The 20188-nt window shown below is 39.2% G+C and overlaps 1 protein-coding gene across 1 annotated transcript in view; it reads right to left on the bottom strand.

Annotated features, from left to right (window-relative positions):
• Window positions 1–4601: 4601 nt before the first annotated feature.
• The window catches only part of Colec10 (collectin subfamily member 10), a 60775-nt gene continuing 45188 nt past the window's right edge, over window positions 4602–20188 (bottom strand). The window contains 3 exon segments of the mRNA NM_001130541.1: window positions 4602–8704; window positions 11052–11147; window positions 13395–13448. Of these exon segments, the coding sequence (NP_001124013.1) occupies window positions 8313–8704; window positions 11052–11147; window positions 13395–13448 (542 nt within the window). The 3' untranslated portion in view covers window positions 4602–8312.

Below are 20188 nucleotides of genomic sequence, written 5' to 3'. Positions count from 1 at the left end.
ATAGTACTCTATAGCCAAGCTTGGAAAGTACAGGAAAGAATGTAAGTGGAAACTGTCTAGGTTTTAAGACACATGCTCAGGTAATACAAGATTGCAAAATTGACACTGAGAAAGTATGAGTCTTAGAATGTGATCTTTAGCTATGTATGACACGGCTGCTGAGTAGGAAAATCAAAGTCTTATATGGTAACATAAGTTGTTTCTGACAAAGCCTTTTGCGGGAGAAACTTGATTGCCTAGGGCTTCTCTACCATAGTGTGCTTCTCTCTCATATGGGTTTGCCCAGCACCATCAACATGAGTGAATTCTAATCAGGAAACTTAGATGTATAAGCTTAGATGTATAATTTGGTAGATATCGCTCTTGATTAATTAATCAAACGTACATGAGTTTTATTTCTTCAGCACTTTAAGACATTCTTTACTTCTTTGATCTAGGTCTGAGATATTCTTAGCATATGAGTCATAAAGTAAAAATAATCTAATAGCTGATTGGAGATGAAAGGAAATAAGAATAACATACCTTCTGTGTCAGAGTGGCATGGCAAGAGATGAGCCAATGACTTGTTGGGCACATTCCATTAATGAAGGTAAAAGAAAATTTATCTTGATGCTCCTGCAAGGTAGATCAGAAACTGACTATTCTCGGCTGCTGTGGAATAGTTGGAGAGAACAATTGAGCACAGAGATAAGGCTTTGAGATGGCAAGAGCAGAAGGCTTGTTGTCTTCAAGTGCATGAGTGCTGTTCAGACAAGTCAAACTGCTCCCATCTCTATCAAATCAGCTGTGCCCTCCACTCACCAAGATTCACCTGAAGAGTTAGTGAAGGCTCAGTGGCATACTCTAATAATGCTGGCACAAGGAGACAGAGACAGTCAGCTCTCGGGGAATCCCCGTCCAGCCTGCTTAGCTTATTGGCCAGCTGCAAGCCATTTAGAGAACCTGTCACCAATGTGTTTGGCCCCGATGGAACCATACCAGTTTGTCTTCTGGTTTCCACATGCATGTGCCATGCCCAGTCACTCATGTATCGACAGACAGACAGACAGACAGACAGACAGACACACACACACACAGACACACACACACACACACACACACACACACACACACACACACACACACCAGTTTCTAAATAGGTGGGAAAATTATTTTTAAATTTGCTAACCTTAGACATCTCTATAATAGTGCAATATTTTAGAAATTTAAAAAGTAATAATATTTTTTTTGAGTCAATTTCTTTGAAAATACAAAAAAGATGGTCTAGGGCTTCTCCTTTTTCAGATGACCAGTGTCATTGATGCAGGGGAGGACATTATGTCCCTGGGGGTCTACAAAAGGACTTTTGTGATACAGCCCTAACCCCTACATTTTAGAAAGCTCAACAATTTGATTCATACCAAATGTTTGAACTTTATCAATTCCCATTCCACAAATCATCAAGATCATGTTTGTACAGTGATATCACTCACAATTCAAAGGCTGTGCTTTCTACACACAAGCTGTCAGTTCTTAGTGAACAGAAACCATTCTGTACCTGATTCCTGCTATTTGAAACCTCTGGTAGTCTTTACGGTCAAATTCTTTGCATTCCTGAGTAATTTGTGAGCTTGGGGTTCTGAATCCTTCTTGCTTTGATAATAACTTGCCCTTCCATTAGCTCTTGGACACTACCAGTCAGACTATTCTCAGTCAGACTATTCTCAGTCTTTGCATGAACCTGCTGGGATGATCTATTCCCAGTTCCTTTACTCTTGACACAACCACTTTCATTGGTACCAATTGCCAAAAAGTATAAAGGGCACCTGCCACAATAATTAGAAATTAGTCCCTCCTTATTTAGGTGTATTGATTCAAAACGGCTTCTCTTCTCTTTTGTACTAATGGATTTCTTTCATCACAAATTCAATGAAGTCTACCTCAGTTCACCCAACTTGGATTGGTAGTACTTTAAGAAATGAATGGAGATATTTGTCTGGGAAGAAAGCAAATCTTTCCTTCTCAGACACCTTTGTAAACTACTTCTGAAAGAACACGGATGAAGTTACTGGTTGCAAAGAAGGGCAGCAAGGTCAACTACTCCATGCAGTAAAGATAGTGCAGCGGAGACAGCAGAAGCCCTCAGGCATCCACTGGGCTTTAGAAGTTTTGGAAAATTAAATATTCAAGATTTTGTCAATTTGATCCTTTTCTGTGTCATATTTCATCTGTTCTTGGAAAGTTCTTCAGAAACTTCATGTTTGGTCAACTATATCTACAATAAAAAGAGCTAGAAGGCCAGCAACCACATTACCTAGGTGAAAAGCATTTTGACATTCTGCCCCATTTAATTTACGTATTGCTGGAAGAATTTTTAGTTCTAGGCTCTGTTGGTGATGGGGGCTGGGTAAACTCTTACCTCCTTCTTCTAAAGTCCCAGGCAGAAACCAAGGTTCAATTCCACTAAACTTTAGCCTTGGGAACTGAAGTTCATTAGGGCTACTTATGGAGTATGAGTGAGGGTTCTGGGCAGAAGCTTGGGTGACCCTAAAGCAGACATACTGGGAAGTGTGCACCTGAAAGGATCCTGTTCTTTCTCAGCTCCCAACTGACCTGATGTCACATGTAATTAACTGCTGCAAACTCCTGCTGGTGAGTCATTCAACATCAGGCCTTTCCTGAAGTAATGGGCCATATGGGCTCAAAATGTGAGCCCAAATAAATTCTTCCTTTCCTAAATTACATGGACAGGATCTTGGTCATACCTATGAGCAAAGTAACATACTCCCTGTATTTATAGACTGTTTTCTAAGCTTCTTTGGGGTATGCCAGGGTCTATGTTATGTGAAATGGAGAAATACATGGAACTCAAGTGCCAGTAGAATATTTCCTCAATAGTTGAAGGATGTGCATGTCCCAAAAGTCCTATGGTCACAGAAGTCAAACATTAACTTTTTCTGAAAGTGCTCACTTCTAAAACACACCCTTTCTGTTGACAAGCTTTCTCCATTATGTGAGTTGGTTCAATAAATAACTATATAAAGTTATGCCCTTCCAGGGTAAATTATCTCTTTCCTTAATGTCATACCACGTAGACTACTCTTCTTGGTTTTATACTTATGATCACCTTACTGGACTGAAAGTGAATGTTACTTTATTTTCTCAAGACTTGGCTATGATTGGTTTGTAGGGTATTTTACACACCATGATTGAAATTTATGAGTACTCTTTCCAGGACTATAATTCTCTCAATATATCAAAGGGTGTACTATTGTAACCAGTGACTATGTTCAGCCCAGCTTTTGTAGCATACTGAGTGAGTGAGTGAGTGTGTGTGTGTGTGTGTGTGTGTGTGTGTGTGTAATTAACTATTGTTGACTATTGATAAATTAAGCTAAGATTCATAATGAGAACAATGCATATATGACAAAGTTATATTGGACTGATGAACAGGAATCTTCATTTCCCAAAAGGAATTGCAAACATTAGGTAAGGTTTGTTATAATCACAGTTTAGTCAATTATAGAATGAGGTCATCACTTTGTCATCCTTTTCATATTTCACTATAAAACTGACAATCTGGGCAAATAGGACCTTCACTGGCTGTCAGGTATAGGTCAGCAAAGTGATAAGGCAAGAAACATTTGCCACTTGTCAATAACCATTCATGCACAAACACAAAAGAGATATTCTACTTGTAAGGAAATAATGCGGGTGGATGGAGGTACACATTGACATGGGACATCTTGTTCACATAAAAAATGAGTAAGCCAAAATAGATGAATTAATATATTTGAACAGACATGTCAGTGTTACTCTTTGAGAAAGGGTGATGTAAATCCTCCTACAAAATTTCTTCAGCCAAGTTATTTTAGTGTACTGTAGAAGAGATGTTATGTTAAAACAACACAGATGTAAAAGCAGCGTGCCTTTATATAATCTTGGCAATGCCTTTAATCTTGAACCTCATTACCATAGACTTGATGTACAAAGAATCAGAACTAAGTTCTGCTCATGAGGCTGGAAATCTGAGCTGTCTTCTCCATGTTTTTCCCAGTTGTCAACACAATACCACTAGAAACATAATAGATATACCATACTATAGATGATTCATGCTCACATTAATGAATTTTGTGGTTACCCTAAACACAGCTTATTTTAACTACTCCCCCATGGAGGCATCACACTTTTGTGAACATGGCCTCCAATTTCTACTTCATTTTCCCATTGCTACAAGACTCCTGTCCTTAACTTTTTCTATGTTATTTGCAAACCATCTATTTGTAGTATCATTCCCAGATCCTGTCTGTATAATACACTCACTCCATCTCATTGAATAAATTATCTGTGATTGAGATGTCCCAGTTGATTGAGGACTACCTCTACATTTCATCTTTGCCTCTTGTATCTTATGAACACAATTCAGGTTAATTGGTAGTGATGGGAACTGTTTAGTATTTGAGAATGTTGTAGTACTGGCTATCACTTAGATAATGTTTGGCAAGGCAAATACAGTACTTTCTCCTGTATCTCCTTTCTTTCAGAACCTGCTGTCAATTCCCCAGCTAATCTCAGGGCTAGGCTTCTCAATTATAAGTAGCAAAATGCAGAACAAGGATAATGAGTGTGAATTACATGAAATGCATTTTAATTTGTCACAAAGGCTTATTAAATTACCAAAAGCATACAAAAACAGTCTGAATGAGAATCTCTTAGAATTACAGTGAAATACATCCCTATACTATATAAAGGTTTATATATATATATGATCAATAGAAAATAGTTCTTCAATCCTAATTGAAATGATGTGAAGAGATATTTTCCCTCATACATGAAAGGATTCAGCTGTAATATGAAGGCCTGATAATCTAAAGGTAGCACGACTAATAGTTTTATTTTGTAAAAGGTTTGATTTTACTTTTACTGTTATATGCATATATGTGAATCTGTGTGTGAGACTGTGCACATATGAGGGTAGGTGCTCATGGAGTCCAGATAATAGTGTCTGTAGGCTTAGATTCTTTTCAAATCCTAACCTTCTTTCTTGCCCTCTGAACCAGAGGTAGGGGAGAAAAAGGGGAGTTGTGGACCTGTTTAGAAGTAGTTTTTTAGGGTAACTCCACTTTTCTTTGTCAGGATACCAGCAGTCCAGTCTAACAACATACATCAGATACAAATTATTAGTGGTAGCAAGATCCAGCAGAAAGTACAGGGGCTGTGCTGAATTGCCACAAGTCAGAATAAATGGCCAGAATCATCTGGAATACCATTATAAATTCTTTGGCTTGTTTCGCTCTACAAACTTAAGACAAGGGAAGACCACTCAAGACTAGCATGGCCAATAAAGACCAGCAAAGCATGGTATAGTATCACAATGCAAAAGCCACCTTTCACTGTTTGTGGGGATTCATTAATATTCTTTGAAAACATCACATGCCCTCTCAAGTGTCTGTTTTCAGCAAAACATCACGTGCTCTCTCACAAGACAACACCCAGAAAAAAAAATCATGTGACACAACTGTGTTTTTTAAAGAAACCAGAAACTTCCCCTTCAGGTGTCAGATCCCTTAAAGTTGGAATTACAGACAAGTGTTACCCATAATGTGGATTCTGGGAACTTAACTGGTGTCCCCATGGGCTCTTGTCCATTCAACTATCTGTCCAGGTGCCAGTAATTTTACTTTTATGATTTAAAACTCATACTTTATGTAACTAAATATAGATTTTCTATTCATAATATACTGATATACATTTACATTTACTTAAGTAAATATATATCAAAATATTTTATATATCTCAAAATATTCATTGTTTTCTCCCATTTACCCCTTAACACCACAGGTACTTAGTAGTAATGTCTAAGTCTTGTGGCACCCATATATTATGTCTAGTTGATACTCCTCCAAATACCTCACCATGACTCCTCCTTTGTTGTCATGGTTCTCTATGAAAATGATAAAGACAAGGAAAAGGGCACTTAAATTATCCCCAATAAAATGGCTAGGAAGAGTCACAATCAGCAATGACACTTAGACAGCTCTGATGGTCAGATCTAGAGTTTGAACTTTTGTGCAATACTGACACAGGTGTATCACCCTAAAAGAACCCACACTACCAACCTTCTCATTAGTGATAACACAAATCTCAGTCTCTGTAGACATTATCTCAAGTGAGGCTGCTCACTTCATTTCTCCACACCACCCCTGACACACACAGATCTCACTACCTTTTAAGCATGTAATACATGGAACATTCAGGTTGGACCAGGATAGAAACTTGCTTTTCTTTCAAATGCACCATTCTTGTTAATGTCTTTGCTTCCCAGAGCTGCAGTGTTTTCCCTGAAAAACATAGCAGTAAAAATTCCTGCCTTGAGGAAGGAGGTGCAGAGGCTTTCCTAAAACACAGAACATGTATATTTTCAGCTGGGCATGGTGGTGCATACCTGTCACCTAGCATCTAAGAGGCTAACACAGGAAGATTGAAAGTTCAAGGACATCCTGGGTTATATACTGACATTCACACTTGAAAGACAAATAGAAAAACCATTTTCATGGAGTTCTGATTAAATAAGTACTGTCTTAAAGAGGTTCTTTCAGGCCAGAATGGATGGATCCTATTCCTTGAAACTGTCATCTACTCTAAGGAGTATCCTCCAAACTGAGTTGAGTTACTAAGAGGATGATTGTTAGCATTATAAATTTATAATAGAAATGATAGCATTTGCCATATGTTCACAATATTCAGACTTCAGGGACTTAGAGCAATTGCAAACATAAGTCCAACAGGAGCCGCCCTGGTCTGTATTTGCTCTTGGCTGCCACCCTCTTCTTTCAGCCCTTTCCTTTCCTCCATGTGTTTCTGAATGTTCCAGTTCTCTGAGATCTTGGCTGGCATTTGGCGTGATGCCCTGATTTGTAATTATATTAAACTGATTGGCCTTCAAAATATCCTATGCCACATTCTCAAAAGAGACTCTGTAACTACTTTAATAACCTGATAAATGTCAAAGATTTACTAAATTTCTCCTATTAAGCTGAACTGAATAAGGCATTCATGGGAGACCTGATGTTGAAGTAATCATTTCCTAATGACACCTGGCACAATTAGAACTTTCAGAACTTTCCCCAGAGATGAAAATGGAAAGTTCATAATTTGGTTAACAGACAATTGTAGGTCTTACATTCTGGGTTAAATATTGATTAATTGTCATCACTTAGAAATATGGAGTTATAAAGTTCCAGCTATTTGACTTCAGTTCAGATGTCAGGATACTGACTTGCAGTGATTCTGGGTCATTGGTGGCAGTGACGCAGTGGCTAAGAAGCACTTGGCTCCTTTAAAGAGCAGGCTGTGACTAGTGGATCAGGGATCAGGGGCCTCACCCCTCCCAGATCATCTATTTATGTCATCTTTCTGGACTCCGTAGGATGTGGATTTGTAGCTCTTGGTGAATTCACATAGACAATGCCAGGAACCTCATCTCACTACCAGTTAGTCATGGGCAAAGTAATGAACAGATGGTTTAAGGAGAGCATATGTTGTTGATCTATTTCCCTTGTTTCATTAACTGTTTTGCTAGCATTTTAAACAATCTAATCATGTGTCATAACCCATAAGTAGGGTATCCATTTATAGAAGAGGAGCAAGAGGTTTTTTCAACTGTTTATTTTCACATGCCAAATTAAAGTTGCTTTGAGGTTTGATCTGCAGCTCAAGGTTGCCAATTCGGTAAATGAGGATTCAAAACACATTTCAAATGCTGTGCTGGACATATCTCTGTGATGTCAAAATAATACAAAGGGCGTCTCCAGCAACATCAATATACAGGGAGTGAAAGGCCTCCCATGAAATTTCTCCATGAGTAACCTATGTGATGGAAGGGGGAGGGGCCCTGGAGAGGGTAGCACGTTAGCACTTTCAGAGTTTTCTGAAGGCTTGAACCCTTCCCTCTTGAATATTTATGCTGAAGGTGAAGAATGTCTGCATGAATACATTCATGAAATAAAATGGAGTCATTAATAGCAAGGAACAATGTAATAGAAGGATTATAACTTGTATTGTTTCAGAACTACCCTCTCCCTTCCCCTTTTGAGTTGTAGTGCCTTCCTTCCATTATACCAGAGGGTTAAATACAGATACAAGAGAAAGATGGCCAAGAACGTCCCAAGTAAACATCATGTCCAAAAACTTCACAATTAACACAGAAGAAGATAGTGGAGGCAGAGCCCTTCTGTCATTTTAGCAAGTACAATGAAGTTAGAAAGGCAACAATGAATAAAAGTAACTGCTAGGAGACCCTGGGAGAAAGTGCCTGTGTAACATGAAGGAAATTAATTTTTCTTCTTGACAAACTCACAGACAAAATACATGGTAAGATGACACTCTGTGTCGTTCCACCTGCCAGAGCTCAGCATCTCCACACAGTCCTCATGGCCATAGGGGTCACTAGGCTCCCCCTCCTTCCAGTTGCTGTAGTTCTGCAATGGAGTGTTGTCTGTGAACACATATTGCCCCTCCTTCTCAAGGTCATTCACGCCAATGAACACTCTGAAGAAGCCACTCTTGGCGACATAGTCAGCAATAAGAGTGTTAACAACTTCATCCTTAGGCATGGCCAGCATCCCTCCCCGGATCCTGCAGTGGGTCAGAGATTCCCTGTAGTTCTTTTCCTCCTGCACAATGTAGTAGAATTTCTCTTCAGTTTCCCGGATCCCTGCTATGACTGCAAGGAGGAGAGAAAGAATAGCATAACGTGTCTCAATACAAGAAGAAGCGAATACCTATATAATATTGTCACATTTCAAAGTATTAAGATTATTCAAGACTTCCTTTTGCAAGGTTACAATGAGTTACTCAATTAATTTCTTCTGTGCCTTTCTGTTTATTGGGTACAAAATGAAAGTCTACCATCTGTTCTCTCTCTCCTTCCTCCTTAGCTTCCTGCATATTTGTTCCATAGCACCCTTGGTAACAAAGCCTAGTTAACACGAACTCCTACTTGGAGATACTCATCATTTTGTATCAGGTACATGTGGCACTTTTCTTCCCCACCTACACCTTTCATACCTGTAAAGACCCTGGTGGTCTTTACATCTCAGAGAAAATTGAGCTTTTCCATATGAAGCTTTTCTAATGCTTCTTGGTGGAAAGGAGTCTTCTATCCCCCTAACCCCATTTCTTTTCTCATCTCCTTTTTATACCATGCAGCACAGTCTACTCTGCTTGCTTGTCTATATCTTCCACTGAACCCTAAATGTCCTGAGGTCATTCATCATGTCTGATGCTCTTCAACTCAATGCCTAGAGCACCCTAAGAAATGCCAACTTCTTATTACAAGCAAATTCAATGGATAATATGGGAATAATAAAGGTGTTTTGTCTACTTCAGGAGCTTTTAGAATATGGACATACACAATAATTGAGATTAAGCACACAGTTATAGGGGAAACTCCGCTACTGAGTTTTCAGGATACAACTAGATATTGAAAATGACTTTCAGCACATAATACTGTCATTGTGGTTTATATTCATCTTGGGGTCTTTAACTTCATTAAGAAATCTGTGATTGATGAAATATTTTAACTTTTGCTTGTGATGTGTTCATGACAGACTGAGTCATGTAAGATGAAGAGTTTTATCTTTAAATTTGTTTTTATGTATGGCTATGTGAGTATGTCTCTGTATAGGACATGTTATATGAGAGTACCCATGGAGATCAGGAGATGGTGTCAGATTTTCTAGAAGTAGAGTTACAGGCAGTTATGAACTGCCTGACATGAGTGATCAGAACTGAACCGAAATCCTCTGAAAGAATGGTACAAATTCTTAACTGCTGAGCCATCTCTCCAGCCGCAAGATACAGCACCTTATTATGAATTCCAACTAGAAGTTATAACCAATTAAGTTGCTTAGTTAAACTTTGGTGTTTCCTATGCCTCTATCATTACATGATGACTCTGAGCAAGCGATGGTATTTGTTTGCTTCTACTAATGGGCAACATGGACATCTGTATTATGCTAAGTGAAACTTCAGCCAGATGAAATTAACCATCATCGCTGCATCTGATTCTTCAATAAACCTCTCTCAGCAAAGTTCTTTCCAAGTTGAAGACTTTAGTATTCATTAGTGTGGGAAAATGGACAAGGGACAAGAGAAATGGTCAAGCTGAAAAGTTTTTAGAAACACACAAGATTGTACTGAGTGTATTATTGGGAAGGGGGTCAGGAAAATGCTACTCTTCTTTCTGTATCCCCAGGCAGGACACTCTTCCTGCTTCAGGTGGTTCACAGCATGTATAACGTAATACTGAGAAACACCGAACGCTCTATTGTTAGCAGTCATGTGCTATCGCAAGCACTCCAGGAAGTAGCCCTTGCTACTAGGATAGTTTCAGAGATTCTGTTTCTGTTTCAATCTGTGTCTGTTCTTCTGGCATGGCTTGCTCAGCTCTCCTCTTTTCTCCTTCTGTCTGATGGACCAGCTTCACTCCATTTTAAGATTAAAAGCCATCTAGTGTTGAGGTCAAAATAAGTTCATACTCCTGTTTCTGTAAAACTTGGATTTGACCAGGTATTGACCCATTTTCTGGAATTTGACATAATCCACACATTATACCCTGACTGCCCTCTGCCCTGATAAGATGTTCTGAAAAATAATTTTGAAATGTTCTCCTCAGTTCCTACATAACAAAAAACCTTGGAAACCTCCTAGCCCTGTGGTATTTTTTCATATGTTTGATGCTATTTTCTTCAGAGAGATAGCCTTACGTGACAGAAAATAAAACTTTCCTAATTTGACCAAAGAGTAATTTGAGTAATGATCCTTACTCCCAATAGGTGGGATTAACACCTACTTTTAGCAAAGTCCCCTTTCCTACTGAAACCACACACATATGATTGAATCTGTGCAGTGAAATTAAAAATATTGGAATCTGAGAGGATACTCAATATTTTGAGAGGTTTTTGGACTGTGATATTTTGCTTGACCCAAGGTATATCTTGCTGAGGAATATAGTGCTGAAAGACCAGATTGATAGATATGAAACAGGGCAAAGCACTGAATATGTTTACCATTCTTGATGAATTTCATTGATGTCTTAAGACGAGCAACACTAATATCCAGTTGTCCAACCACTTTCCGGTATCTGCCACAGTCGCAGATGGTACCTTGTAAACAATGACAAAACTATCAGTTCATGTTGAAGCACAGCATGACCTGCTGGAGAGGACCATTTCTCTATTCTCAGTGTTTCCTATCATTTGTTAGTTTGGTTACATATCTCTATGAATCGCTACATGTTTAAACAAGGGTTTATTGTTAAATAATTTATTATTTTCTCTTAAAAAATCATAAACATTTCCTTAAGAAATGTTTGGAACTGAGGTGGGGACTAGAGAGATGGCTCAGTGGATAAGATACTCACTGCTCCTTCAGAGGACCCAGGTTCAAATCCCACCACCCACGTGGCAGACCACAACTGTTTGTAACTTCAAAATATGACACCCTCACACAGACATACATGCAGGCAGAACACCAATGCACATAAAAAAATGTACATTAAAAAAATAAGTGTTTGGAATGATTTAAAAGAAAAAACAACTGTAAATGAGGGTTTATAAGGGATGAATGAGATGAACTGCTGCTCAGAAACTCGAGCCACTTGGCATTTTTGTTACGTGTGACATGGCATGCTCAGTTTCAGGAGAAACTTTTACAGCTTCCTCCGAATATATCTGCAGCCAGGCCTCTCTTCTGTTACTGCATTATTCACGAGCTCACACAGGTCTCCCAAGATAGAGGAAACTTTTCATGATTCAACCACATGTTAACTCTGATTATCCATGTAAGGTATAGCTGTCCAGTTTCAAAGCCCATGTTTAAATACTGTGAATAGAGACAGTTTAGATTTTAAAAGGCAGTTTACTGGTTAAGTATTCTTTTTTGACATTTCTATTTTATTGGATATTTTTATTTTCATTTCAAATGTTATTCCCTTCCCCCATTTCCCAGACATAAGCTTCCTAACCCACCCCCCTTCTTTTCTTCTATAATGGTGTTCCCCCTCCCCAACCATTTCCCATTCTCACCTCTCCCTGACATTCCTCTGCACTGAGGGTGTTCAGCTGTGGCAGGACCAAGGGCTTCTCCTCCCATTGGTGCCCAACAAGGCCATCCTCTGCTACACATGCACCTGGAGCTATGGGTCTGTCCATATGTAGTCGTTGGGTAGTGGTTTAGTCCCTGGGAGCTCAGGTTGGTCTGTATTGTTGTTCTTAATGGGGTTGACAGCCCCTTCAGCTGAAGAATCCTTTCTCTAATTCCTCCAATGGGGACCCATTTCTCAGTTCAATGGTTTTCTGCTAGCATTAGCATTGCCGGCTAAGCCTCTGAGGAGACAGCTATATTAGGCTCCTATCACTATGCTTTTCTTGGCTTCATAGATATTATCTAGTTTTGGTGGCTATATATATATATATGGGCTGTATACTCAGGTGGGGCAGGCTCTGGATGGCCATTCCTTTAGTCCCTGCTCTGAACTTTGTCTCCATATCCCTGCCTTTGAATATTTTTGTTCCTCCTTTTAAGAAGGACTGAAATTTGTTCTGCAGCTGACTTTGCTCTTCCAGATTTCTACCTGCCTTGTGTTGTAGTGAGGAGAAGCAGAATCAAAGTAAATGGTGGTAAATTCAAATGTCTCTCTTTTGTTTCTGTTTAATGATTGCTGCTTATAGTTTTCCACTTCTTTATTGCTTGGAAGTATGAAAAGTTAAACTGATTTTATTATGCAAATGGAAAAATATCTAATGCTTTAATTAATCCATTACACAGATAAACACAGGAAATATCTGGCAGTTCTTTGAATGAGTCTTCACTAAATCACTGTGAATAGAAACAATGGGAAATTTCCCTAATAGCTTACTTTCCTTCCTTATATCAAACATCACAGCTGAGTCCTCTAAGGACTCCTCCATCTTATGAAGGGCAGGCATTGTAGCCAGGTAACTTAAAAAGACCAGCACTGGAGGCCAACCTCGTCCAGCATTTGGCTCAGATGCTCTCCAATCAAAGCATGGCTGCTGATGCGGTTTCTGGTGTGGACTTTTCCTCTTGGTTCCAGAGACTGAGCTCTACTCCCTGATGTGCTGGGCTTGCTTCTCACCATGAGCACGACAGGGTTGGAATGTGCCCTTATTCCCTTCGCCAGGGCTTGGAAAGTCACCAGTGTGCAGACTGGAAAGGTCTCTTTTTCCATGTCCTCTAGTTCATGGAAATAAGGTTGAATGCATGGAAAGGGGTCTCTCTCTCTCTCTCTCTCTCTCTCTCTCTCTCTTTTTTCAACATGTAGTTTTGAGCTGAACACATTTGGAGTGTTGTCAGAATCAACAAAAACAAAATAAGTGTGTCGTTCATACCTGCCTTGCCTTTTTCTCCAGGTACCCCAAGCAGACCTTTCTCTCCTTTGTCACCTAAATAGAAACAAGAAAAGATCACAATAAATAAATAACAGTGAGTTGTTTCAAGCTGATAACATTCTATCCCTCCAAAACCAAAGGAAACAGACTCCAAATTTTATTCTCATCATCTCCAACTAATATTCCTTGGCTTTTTACCCTGGTTTGCTTTGGGTTGTTCACAAGCATAAGTAATCAGATAAGCCATGATTTATTTAAATTGATCATTAAAATTCCTGCAGGATATATAAAGAACCTTAGAATTAGTGATCCTTGTCTTGATGATAATATGGCCTTCACCTTAGTAACAATGCCAATACAATGAGCAGAGGGGTTTAATTTTAAAAATACAATTGCTTTGCAAATCTGTATCCACTAATTAACACTCTGAGCTGTCTCTAGTTACTGTCTTCCAGGTTATTCTATGTGGCTTTGACCTTGGCAAACCAAACCAAACCAAACCAAACAAACAAAGCATAAAACAGAAAAAAAAATAGTTTTTTTCAAATGATTTCAACAAACATTTGCTATTTATTTTGTACAGCTAGGTTCTTGGAGAAATACACAGAAGGACAAGATTAAACTTCTGATTTAAAGTTCCTTTGGAAGGACATAACACATGCAAATATCTGCTCTGAAGAGTCATATCACATTAGACTGAAATGTCAACCTTAGTAATTTTTCTTTTTGTTCTTCTTCCTGTGGGGTCATTATATTACTCAGTCAGAGGCCTCCAAAAAATAATTCTCAATGAAACAGGGCTTTTGAAACAGGGAGAAAGAAATTTTAAAAAAGGTTCTTTTTTTAAAACTTCAAAATGACTCTTGAATCCCACATCAGACACAGTAATTGAAAGGAAAGGCTTTTGATTTCTAGGAGAACGTATTTGGCTGAGGTACTTGAGGATCAAAAGAGAAGATACTGAGCAGGGTGAAGTAAGGTTTCTTGCAATAAAGATGACTTGGCAATATAAGAAACAATTGTGAAGGATAAACACAGCCTGGAGGTCACCCACATTGAAAGAGTAGGAGGCAGTCCTACCTGCAGGTGAACTAAGGGAAGGCAGGAAGTTGGACATATAATCCAATAGGTTCTGCATGATGTCATCTCTCACAAGGCCACTGAAAATCCTGCAAATTTACAGTGTCCTCTGTAAATTTCCTCTGTCATTTGCTCTGAGGGTGTCATTCTGCTGACACTCTCTGTCTTAGACAATCTCTGCTGAGTGCTTCTCACTAAGAGATTCTAATATGTTGAAGAAAGCGTTTTTAATGGGATCCCATAGATTTCCCATGCCTCTCTAAACTGATCTGTGTGGACAGTTTCTTTATAGTGATGTCACACATGCAGGTGTTTGGCTGACAGAAGGAAAAAGGCCCTTGACAAAGATGGTTGTAAGTCACTAGATAGGTGCTGGGAATTGAACCTGGGTTTAATGGAAGAGCAGCCAATACTCTTAAACACCGACCCATCTCTCCAGCCCATGTGATCTTTTTGCAAAACAATGAAGTGCTAAAATGTTTATAAACTAAACGGAAATAAAAACAAGAATGAAGCAAAAATGAGTGGTATAAAAGAAAACATAATTATGAATCTAGAATGTTAAAATATCCTTGGATATATTGCTTACTTAGTTGAGAAAAGGATGGCCAATGAGAAACACCCAACCTTCTTTTGCATCTCCATGAAACTGAGATTATGTGGCTACTGAAGTGGTGAAATACTTAAAAGTGGCTAAGGAGAGTGACACTATCAGGCAGACAGGTAAAATCCAGTAGTGCTGAATTTTAGGTTTGCAAAGGAAACAGAGTCTAACACAGAACACTGAATAGCGTACCGAGGAGGTGAAAGAATGCTGGTGGAACCACAGAGAAGGCCCTGAAAGCCTCAGTGAGGCCTACAAATACCACAGCTGACATATCACAAAAAAAACACGTTATGCTACATACTAGCAAAGTACAAACAATGGTCTCTGGAGAAGGACCTGCCTGTCTTCACATCTTTCTCAGTAGTTTGTAGAGCATCCATTCTGAAAGTTATTCATGCCTCAAGCCTCTGAGGTAGGTGAAGAAGATATTATACTTGTATATCTCTAAACCTTGACTGACTAAACCTTCCTCTGATTAAGCCAGTGATCCTTCTGAGGGTCAGAATAGACTTACAATGCAGGTAGAGGCAACATGGACTCAGACAATTCAGGCAAACCAGATGCCTATCATGGGTTGTGAAGTATGACAAAGTCAGTGGGGGAACATTTATGGAGGAGTATTGGCGGAAGTCTGTATCTAGGCAACCATAATCTCAAGGGAATTCTGCTAACCAAGAAAAACCCTATAAAATGAAGAATAGGGAAACAAAAAATTTTTATAGCAAAGGAAAGAATTCTCACGAAAGCCACTCCCTCAAACAGATGAGCAGAGTTCAATATGTGAGCAGAATAAATATGCAAATGAGCCAACGTGACTCCTCCACACTGCAATGCCAGCAGAACCAAGACTGAAGACACTGAGTGGATTGAAGTGTGAGCAACGATGAACACAAAAGCCTAGTTTTAAAAATTATTCCATATCTCAAAGAAAGTTCAATCAACAGATCAACAAAGTATGGACAACAAATTCAGAAAGTGGATAAAAAAATTGAGCAAGGAAATTGAGATTTTGCAATACAGAACACAAAAAGTCCAAGTTCAGTTTCCAGCACCCATGCTGGGCACCTTACAATCATCCATAAATATGGCTCCATGGATCACGATGGCCTCTCAGTATCTTCACAGATGTGATAGCAAGTATTTAACGATATATTACAAATCCCGTGAGTAAATAACTTCCCCCAAATACTTTTATTGCCAGCAAAATTATCTTTTATAAATCATCAGAGAATAAAGACATTTCAAGATTAAAAAAAAAAGAAAAAGATCTCCCATGCTCATGGATTGGTAGGATTAACAGTAAAAATGGCCATCCTACCAGTAGCAATCTACATTTTCAATGCAATCCCCACAAAAATCCCAACACAATTCTTCACAGATACAGAAAGAGCAATTCTCAATTTCATATGGGAAAACAAAAAACTCATGATAGTAAAAACAATTCTTAACAATAAAAGAACTTCTGTGGGAATCACCATCCCTGATCTCAAGCTATATGACAGAACAATAGTAATAAAAATTGCATGGTATCAGTACAGCGACAGACGGGTTGATCAATGGAATAGAATTGAAGACCCAGAAATAAATGCACACACTTATGAACATTTGATATTTGACAAAGAAACCCAAAACATATAATGCTGAAAAGAAAGCATCTTCAATAAATGGTGCTGGTCTAACTGGCAGTTGGTATGTAGCAAAATGAAAATAGATCTATATTTATCCTCTTGCACAAAGCTCAAGTCCAAATGGATCTAGGACCTTAACACAAAACTAGATACTCTGAATCTAATAGAAGAGAAGGTTGGAAAGAGCACCAAACTCATTGGCACAGGGGGGAATTTCCTGAACAAGCCAGCAATGGTTTAGACTCTAAGATCAACAATCAATAAATGGGACCTCATGACCGTGAGATTCCACCTTACATAAATCAGATGGCTGTGATCAAAAGCTCAGGTGACAGCACATGTCGGTGAGGATGTGGAAAAAGAGGAACACTTCTCCATTGCTGGTGGGACTGTAAACCACCACTCTGGAAATCAATCTGGCAGTTCCTTAGAAAACTGGAAATAGATCTACCTAAAGACCCAGGTATGTACTCAAAAGATGTCCTACCATACTATAAGGACACACGCTCCACTATGTTCATTGAAGCCTTATTTGCAATAGCCAGAAGCTGGAAACAAGTTATATGTCCCTGAAATGAAGAATGGATACAGAAAATAATGGTTCATTTACACAATGGAGTACTATTCAGCTACAAGAACATCATTAGTTTTGCAGGCAAATGGATGGAACTAGAAAATATCATCCTGAATGAGGTAACTCAGACCCAAAGGGACATGCATGGTATGTACTCACTAATAAGTAGACATTAACCAAAAAGTACAGAATACCTAGGATACAACCCACAGACCTTAAGAAGTCTAATAAACGGAAAGGCCCCAGTGAGGATGCTTCAATCTCACTTAGAAGTGGGAAGAAAATAATCAGGGGAGGCAGAGGGAGGAAGGTACCTGGGTGGGAGAGGGGAAAAGGGAAAAAGGATCAGATATGGGGGGATGGCAGGGAGAAAAGCCCAGATGGCCAGCAGAACGAATGAAGATATACCTCAGAGGGGAGGGGGGAGATAGGAGACACTCTAGAAAATACCAGAGACCTGAGTGATGAGAGATTCTCAGGACTCAAAGAAAGAGACATTAGCTAAAGTGCCCAACATTGGGGAGAGGGAACTTGAAGAGTCCACCTCCAGTAGGAAACCAAGGCCTCAAGTTAAGGCTTGTGGTTACCAACACACAGTCAAATTTTCTGACCCAGAATTATTCCTGTCTAAAAGACCTTCAGGGACAAAAGTGAAAAAGAGACTGAAGAATCCATCCCAGTGACCAGCCCAACTTGGGATCCATCTCATGGGAGTGCAGTAAAGCCTGACACTACTACTAATGCTATGTTATGCTTACTAACAGGAGCCTAATATGGTTGTCCTCTGAGAGGGGCCCAACCAGCATCTGACTGAGGCACAGATACTTACACCTAACCACTGATCTGAAGTAGTAGACCCCTATGATTGAATTAGGAGAGAAATAGAAGAAGTTGAAGAGGAGGATGACTTTATAGGAAGACCAACAGTCTCAACTAATCCAGACCCCTGGGAGCTTCTGGACACTGAGACACCAACCAGGCAGCAAACACAAGCTTGTCAGAGGCCCCTAACACAGATATAGCAGAGTCTGGCCTGGTTTGGCCTCAGTGGGTGAAGATGTGCCTGATCCTGGAGATACTTGAAGCTCCAAGGAGGGGAGAAGCTTGGTTGCAGAGAGAATCCTCTAGGAGACAGGAGAGGAGAGGAGGAATGGGATAAGGAACTGTGGGAGGGGGGTCTGGGAGGTGGGCAACTGCTGGATTGTAAAAAAAAAGAATGTATGAATTGGGAAAAAGTTCATGCTGAATAAAGGGCCTGGATTATTATCTGCAGCTTTGACATCCATTGCAAAACTTGGATGTTTCTGCCAGGAATAAAAAAGGTCCATATTTACTTTGGAAGAAGGATTGGCTTTTAAGGAAATAAAAATACATGAGAGAAGAAGAATATTGACATCATGATGTACTAACATTTCAAAATAAAACAAAAGCCTGGTAGGTGGTCAGAACAGTGAAAGACCCTTGTGAATCACAGCAAAAAAGGTTACAAGGCAGCACCATCCTGGTCTGATTTTTTTGTGGGACATAGTTTCTTGAATTGATATGTGGCTTTTTCTGTTCTGAGAAGCTGTAATTCCTGTGGTCAATTTTTAATGTTTTGACATGAAGTTCTTTCCTTTTGTGACAAATTGGAAGACACAGCCATGAAGGGGAATGTCCACATGTTCGAATAATGTGCTTGCTGTTTCATGGACAGGCTGCTGAATTTCCTTGTCTGTATTTTTATGTCTTAAATGGGAATAATGGTACCTAAGATGATAAGTCATTAGGAAAGTAAATGAAACAATCCCACCTCTCAATGGAATTCTCACTGGTCTCCACTCAGAGGATGCTGAGCCAACCTGAGCTCAGAATAAAGCATTCAAGCTACATCCTTCACTTGCTTACCGAAGATTTGGGCTCAGTATATCTATCTTTCCTAATTATGATTTCTACTCACCCACGATACCTTATTTGGACCTGTGAGTGGGAATATGCCAATAACAAGTGACGTAAGTAAAGAATTAGAGGTCACATTCAGTGGAACAAAAGAAATCAGAATGCTTTCAGCTTGAAAAAGATTATTGGCCTGAAGTAAAGACATTTACTTTGCTATGAGATTGAATTTACCTATACTAAATCATTCTTATTCCTTATTCTTAAAATGAAATATTGACATCTAGAAAGCTACCTTAACCACGCAGGTGACAGCATTAAGGTCAGCCTACAGAGAAAGTCAAGATTAATCCAAGCCAGTGAAAAACTTAGGGGGCCGTGGCCAAATGAGGTCAATAAATTTCCAAGAACTGATTAAAAATGAGATTAATCCAGGTAAGCCAAAATACTGCGTCTCCATTTTTCTTAAGATATGCTCATAAGTTTTTATGGCACATCAATAGAGGGGAAGAAAATCTTGGCAGCCAATGATAGAACAGGTAGTGTAGAAAAGTGGTTCTTCGAAGAAAAGAGTGAAAATTTAGGCTACCTTGTAAGAAATAGTATGTTTTGACTTTCAGTTTTTACTATGCCCATGTATACTCATGAATCCCTATATGTGGGTAAACATGTGTGCGTGTGTTTCTGTGTATGATACCCGGAGTTTGTCCTACCTAGGCAAGCTTGCTAGCACTCAGCTATATCCACAGCCAAGTTTTCAGTATTCTTAGTACAGCAAATTATTAGAATGCTTTTACGGTGTTATAGGCATAAAGGTAAAATTACAGTCCTCAGGTAGTTTTTATGTGAACACACACATGCATGTGCACATGCACACACACATTTTGTAGATATATGTGTATTTATGTACGTGAATATGATTCATGTAGACCTGTATATTTAGGCATGCATGCCTGTGAATATGTGTGCTTGCAGAAGCCAGAGAAGGACATTAAATGTCCTGTTCTACCATGCATGCTTTGCCTTATCT

The sequence above is a fragment of the Rattus norvegicus genome, chromosome 7, assembly GCF_021556685.1.
Source record: "Rattus norvegicus strain SHRSP/BbbUtx chromosome 7, alternate assembly SHRSP_T2T, whole genome shotgun sequence".
Taxonomy (NCBI): Eukaryota; Metazoa; Chordata; class Mammalia; order Rodentia; family Muridae; genus Rattus; species Rattus norvegicus.
This window is presented reverse-complemented; position numbering and strand designations above follow the sequence as displayed.